The sequence below is a fragment of the Fukomys damarensis genome, unplaced genomic scaffold (genome assembly GCF_012274545.1).
Source record: "Fukomys damarensis isolate Sample0158 unplaced genomic scaffold, DMR_v1.0_HiC HiC_scaffold_21, whole genome shotgun sequence".
Taxonomy (NCBI): domain Eukaryota; kingdom Metazoa; phylum Chordata; class Mammalia; order Rodentia; family Bathyergidae; genus Fukomys; species Fukomys damarensis.
Window position 1 is genome coordinate 33,760,089 of NW_022900933.1, and position 5,806 is coordinate 33,765,894.

Here is a 5,806-nt window from a genome sequence, read left to right on the forward strand (position 1 = left end):
GGCTGCCTGGAAGAGTTTCTAGCAAGGGAGGTGACAGCCTGTGCTCTCTGACTGTGGCGCAGAAGGGGCGGCCGATGTGAGCTGAGACAAGACCGGGAGGACAGAATCTCCGGAGGCTGCAGGCGGGCTGACCTTTGACCTAGCCGCTGCACCGGCGTGTGACACCCAGGAGGAGAGAACTCACCCAGGCTTTGTGCACACAGCCCTAAAATGGAAACAGCTAAGCCTCATGGCCCAGATGTGGACTAGTTACGTGGCAGTACACACGCGAAACTACATATTGCACAGTAATAAAAAATTTTTTTAAAAAAAGCAGCAGACTGTGGACACCCGCAGCAGCACAGATGCACCCCAGGCCACAATGACCACCACGCGGGATTCTGATGAGCAAAGTTTGAATGTCTGTGGACAGAATCGCGCGGTGTTTGTCCCATCCGCTTAGTGTACGGTTCCGGGAGCGGACAGTGGAGCCCCGGCGAACTAACCGGGGGTGGGGATGAGCACAGTGGTTATCTCCGGAGGGGCGGAGGGTGTGGGTGAGTGGGGACACGAGGCCCTGGGGACACCCGATGCTGTCCCCGAATCAGGGGGGAGGGGAGGCAGGTCTGACGGCAGGATCTGTCACGCCGCCCAGGAACACGCGAGGGGCGTGTACGTGAGGGCCTGTGGGTCACATACACCTTACAAGGTCCTACAGAACAAGCCCAGAGCCGGGACATCACATCCCGGTGTGATCAGGGGATGGAGGCCTGGTGCACAGAAGGCCTCACTGCTGACGGAAGGAAGGAAGGAAAGAGTGTCCGCTCTCACCTCCAGGACAGCCGCCTAGTCGCCTCCTGGCAGAGAGGGAGATGGAAAATGAAACCAGACAAAACAGGTTAATCAACCACAAATAGCCATTTATGTATCCAATTTGGGGCTGTACCGGGGTGCTGGGTGGCTGTGATTACAGCACCAGCTTCTGTTTTGGTTGACAGATTAATCTGCCCAGGGTTTGGGAAGTGAGGGGGCTTCTCCATCCACCGCCCAGCCCCCGGCCCCACAGCTTCCTCTGACTTCTTGGAATAGGATGGGGGCCGCCCGATTTCCATGTAGATTACCCAGAGCTGAATGTAAATTGATGTAAATCAAGGAAACAGATCAGCAGCCACGGCCCCTCTTCTGTGCATGCGGTGGCCCGTGGCTCTCTGGGTGCCTTCCCAATCTGAGCCGGCAGCCTTCGGGGGCGGGGTGGGGGCACCGCGGAAGCCAAAGGGGTGTTCGTGGAGAGTCCTTGAGGAATAGCAATGCCCGTGACAGCCACCAGCGGTGCCACCCCCCCTCGAGTGCCTGGGACACATGGAGGAGCCTGCAACGAGGAGATGGTTACGGCTTTTATAGAGGCAATCTGTGTTCATTGCAGGAAAGCTGGGGCCTTCAGAGAAGCGAAGAGGAGAAAAGAAAATAATAACAGGCACCTACAACCCACCAGTCCCGAGTAATCAGTGGAAATTTGCAGATGTGCCTTTCGGATCTGTTGTAATGTGAGTGGAGGTGGATGTGTCTGCCTGTGAAATTTGCCTTCTAACAGTGTGTCATTGTTAACTGCTTTACTCTTGCAGCTCCATGTAGGAATCTTTTGGTGGGGGCTGGTGCTGGGGGCTGAACACAGGGCCTCCCGCATGCCGGGCAGGTGCTGAACCACTAGACCACACGTCCACCCTGATGAATCCAGAGGCTGAATCAGGATAAGTGAGATTTATCCAGAGGCAGATCTTCCATGAAACTCAAACTACCAGACAGTTCCCTTGCTCAGTGCCTCCCCAGGCCCTGTGCCTGCATTTACTTTTATGTTCTTTTGCTTAAATAGGGCTCTCACCAAGCTGTCTAATCTCTGTGCCTCACAAAACCCAATTCCATGCCCAGTTGAAGGATTGCATTCCCCAAGAAGCGATGTCGAAGACTAACCCTGGGTTTCTGTAAATGGTGCTGTTTGGAACCAGGGCCTTTGCAGATGCAATCAGGGCAAGCTGGCACCGTGATGTTGGGCTTCTCACCCCAGAATGGGTAGGAAATGCTGTACATTTCTGGCCAAGAATGGTGCACATGCCTGTAATCCCAGCATCCGGGAGGCTGAGGCAGGAGGATGGTGAAACCGAAGGCAGCCTGGGCTACATAGCAAGATACAGTCTCAAAGCAAATAGACAAGAAAATACAATTCTGCTGTAGAGACGGCTGGCTGGTGGCATTTTGTATGGCAACCTTGGGGCATTACTGTAATCAGAGACCACAGAGCTTGCTGAGCACAGGAATTCTGGGAGACTGCAGTGATTCTCAGGGTTTTGGGTGAGGGAGGTCCCAGCTCAGGGAGGGTGCAAGTTGGAGGCCACTCCCCAGGCTGCATGCATCCCTGCAGAGTGAGATTAAAAGAAAGTGAAGGCTCCACCTGGTCACTCCTCTGCACTGGCGGGAACTCCAGGTGAGAGGTACCCCCACTTTCTGGGCAGCAAAGCTAGGGAGGCTAACAGCTCCCTTAGAGCAGGGCTCAGCCTACAGGACCCTCACCTGAAGTCCGGAATCCTTCCCCTCCCACTTCCTTCCGTCCGTCCACTGTCAGACCATGTGTGCAAATCCCAGCCCTCGCTGACCAGCACTGAGGCCAGGGGCAGGGTGCAGGCTTCTTTCCCAACCCCACCAGGACCAGGGGGCACAGTGCCAGGGGACAGCACTAGGCCCTGCTCCCCACCACCTATGGCTGCACCCAGGGAAGCGTGTGCCAGGCACTCTGTGTGGCAGAGGACAGCATCTGTGCATGAAAAGAAAAGATTTCAAAGTCATGTGTTTTTTAGTAATTTTAATAGCATATGTGATACATAATAATTACATTCATCATGGGGATTAGAACACATACAGAGTGCATCTTGATTCTTTTTTTTTAGGTTTTTGAGACAGGGTCTCACTATGTAGCTGAGACTACTGAGCTGGAACTCACTATGTAGTCCAGGCTGATTTTGAATTCACAGCGATCCTCCTGTCTCAGCCTCCCGAGTGCTGGGATTACAGGTGTGCACCACCACGCCCAGTCATCTTGATTCTCTCTACTTTCCTTTTCCTCCTGTTGCTCTCACCCCTCGTCCTCTTCCCATCTCTACATAAAGTCCGTCTCCCTCTTTCTGGTCTTCTTTTATTTGAAACTTTTAAATTTTTTATTTTTAGGGATCCATGTTTGCAGTGACAATTACCTTCCTCGTGAAGAGTTAGTGCATGAACAGAGCCCATTTTTATTTCGTTTCTGTCTCCTTCCCCTTCCCTTTTACCAAAGATCTCTCTCCTGGTGTTCATTATCTACTTTTTACATTGCCAACAGATTTATTTTTTGAAGGAATGGGCTTAAGAGAAAAAAACACATGGGGCACAGAAGTATGGAATAGAAAAGAAATACAAATGTAAGCTGTTTTGCTAAAGGTTTCATAATCACAACAAACTAGTACAGAGAATGCCCTGTACACAACAACAACAACAACAAAAGGTTCAAAGATCGAGGTGTTCCCTTAGCAAGGCTGAAGATTTCAGTCTCTGTATTTGGAATTTAGGCTGCAGTCCTTGGTTTTGGGTGGATCACTGGGTATGTGGCACAGTCCATGCTTTTAACCAGATCTGAACAGAAGAATGGCCACTTGGCCCAGGTAGAAGTAGAGGAAGCGTTTGGTTGCACGTGTCACATAACTACCGAAGTTTCTTCCCGCAATGCAGTGAAAGGTGGGGTCGTCCTTCTTGTCAAAGTCCTTCTTGATGTGGGCCACAGTGTCCTTTTCTGTATTATATTTTCCCAACGCCTGAGTAGTGCACTCCACCGAATCCTGTTGCATCTCTTCTGATGTGTCCGCAGTTTTGGTCACCACCTTCTGGTCGCACAGGGTCACCGTGGAGCAGGGGTGGCTGACTGCAACACTCTCCTAGGGCAGGAGTTGACACCTCTCAGGACTGGAGGGAGATGCGTAGCTACCGAGCAGTGTCGCGTCTCCATTATCTACCTTTTAGTTTGCCCTTGAAATTATTCATATAAGAGAACTGTGCAATATTTAACCTTCTATGTCTGATTTATTTCACTTGGCATTATGATCTCGAAGTGCATCCATTTTCCTTTTTTTTTTTTTTTTTTTTTTTTTGAGACAGGGCCTTACTGTGTAATCCAGGCTGGCCTTGAACTCATTTTGTAGCCCAGGATGGCCTTGAACTCTCAAGTGAGTGATCCTCCTGCCTCAGCCACTGAGGGCTGGGATCACAGGTGTGCACCATCCGGCTCTACATTTTTTCTCCCCAGAACTGGGATGGAAACCAGCCACTAAAGCTGCCTCCCAGCCCTATCATCTACATTCAAAACAAAATCCTCTATGGATTTCTCTGCCCTGCCCTCTCTCTTCTGCATCCCAGCAAACTGCTGGAAACACATATCTTCAGGCTTCCTGCAGCAGGGCTGTTATCCACTTCCTCTGTGATTCACCCTCACCGTGTGTCAGGTACCAGGGGTCCCAAAAGTTGTCCTACAGGCTGGGAGTGGAGCCCTGGGCCTCACACGTGCTAGGCGGGAGCTCTGCCACCGAGCCAACTGGATGGCTTTTTACCTCTCGCCTTCCTGAACCTTCAGGGCCCATGCAGGACACAGCACCCACACTCTTCTGTTCTTGACACAGGAGGTCCGAGGTGGAAACTTTCAGGAGGACATCTCCGTGCTGACCTTGAGCACCACGCTATCCCCTGTGGGGGAGGCAGGAGGGGCCTGGCAATTATGCTGTGACGGCCCTCAGCTCCGGGGACAGGGCTTCTCGCTCAGGCAGGCATTCGATGCAAATGACACACATATTCATAAGAATCAAAAGGTAATTTGTATGTGTCTCATACTGTACCCTTCCTCTTCCCATCAATTTCTCTCTCTCATGAAAGGGGAAATTAAAGGCTTCGGAATATTACACCTTTTCGTAGTCACCAGGTGACTGGGAATCAGAGTGTCAAAGTTACTGACAGGCTGGCAAGTTGAACTTGAGCTCGGAATGTCCTTTATCACAGCTACAAGCCGAGCATTTTGTAACCAGGTCTCAGAGACAATAGCGAGTAATTTAGGGAGAACAGACCACGCATGGATAATTTCACCAGCACGGACACTTGGAGCTCTCTGGGGGCCCTCCCCTCCCCCCCTTCTCCCCTCCCTCTCTGTCTCCTACCATCCCCCTGCCTCCCTCTCATCCTTCCTTCTTCCTTCCTTTTTTTCTCAGGCTAGCTTCTTTCACTTAGTGTTATGGTTGGGGTCCCAATGTTTCCCCAAGGGCTCTTTGTTCTGAAGGCTTGACTGCCACGGAGAGCACTGAGCTACAACCCCAGCTCTGCTTTTTAAATTTTTAAAAATTTTAAGATGTGGTCCCAGACAGACATGGCAGAGCACACCAGTAATCTCAGCACTAGTGGGACTGACACAGGAGGACTGATGTAAGTTCGAGGCTATCCTGGGCTACCTAGTGAGTTCAGGCTGAGGCTGAACTACACAGCCAGACCCTGTCTCAAAAAGCAGACAGAAGAGACATGGTATCACTAAATTGCTCAGGTTGACCTTACACCTGATCTTAAAACTGTGATCCTCCTGCCTCAGCCTCCCCAATTCCTGGGATTATAGGTGTGCACCAATGCACCGAGCCTATGTTTCATGCCTGAGCAGCAGTTGAAATGCAGCTTTTGTAGGCTCAAAGTTCATACTATTTGGGGAAGTCTTTGTGTGTGTGAAGACAAGGTCTTACTCTGTGGCCCAGGCTGGCCTCGAACTCACCGTCATCTT

At 51.2% G+C, this 5,806-nt stretch overlaps 1 protein-coding gene across 1 annotated transcript; it reads right to left on the bottom strand.

Annotated features, from left to right (window-relative positions):
- Positions 1–3,112: 3,112 nt before the first annotated feature.
- On the bottom strand, positions 3,113–4,963 carry LOC104851822 (dynein light chain 1, cytoplasmic). Its single transcript, XM_010609164.1, has 2 exons — positions 4,605–4,963; positions 3,113–3,935 (listed from the first exon to the last, which is right to left on the bottom strand). The coding sequence occupies exons 1-2, from the start codon at positions 4,632–4,634 to the stop codon at positions 3,627–3,629; spliced, it is 339 nt and encodes a 112-aa protein (XP_010607466.1). The 5' UTR covers positions 4,635–4,963; the 3' UTR covers positions 3,113–3,626.
- Positions 4,964–5,806: the final 843 nt, after the last annotated feature.

What these genes read in the sequence shown, in the direction of transcription:
- LOC104851822 (XM_010609164.1), bottom strand. Translation starts at nt 4,634, where the DNA reads ATGGGCCCTGAAGGTTCAGGAAGGCGAGAG. An exon ending in AAGGTTCAGGAAGGCGAGAG is followed by an intron (nt 3,936 to 4,604) that starts GTAAAAAGCCAT and finishes CTCCTGCCCTAG; the next exon opens with GAGAGTGTTGCAGTCAGCCA.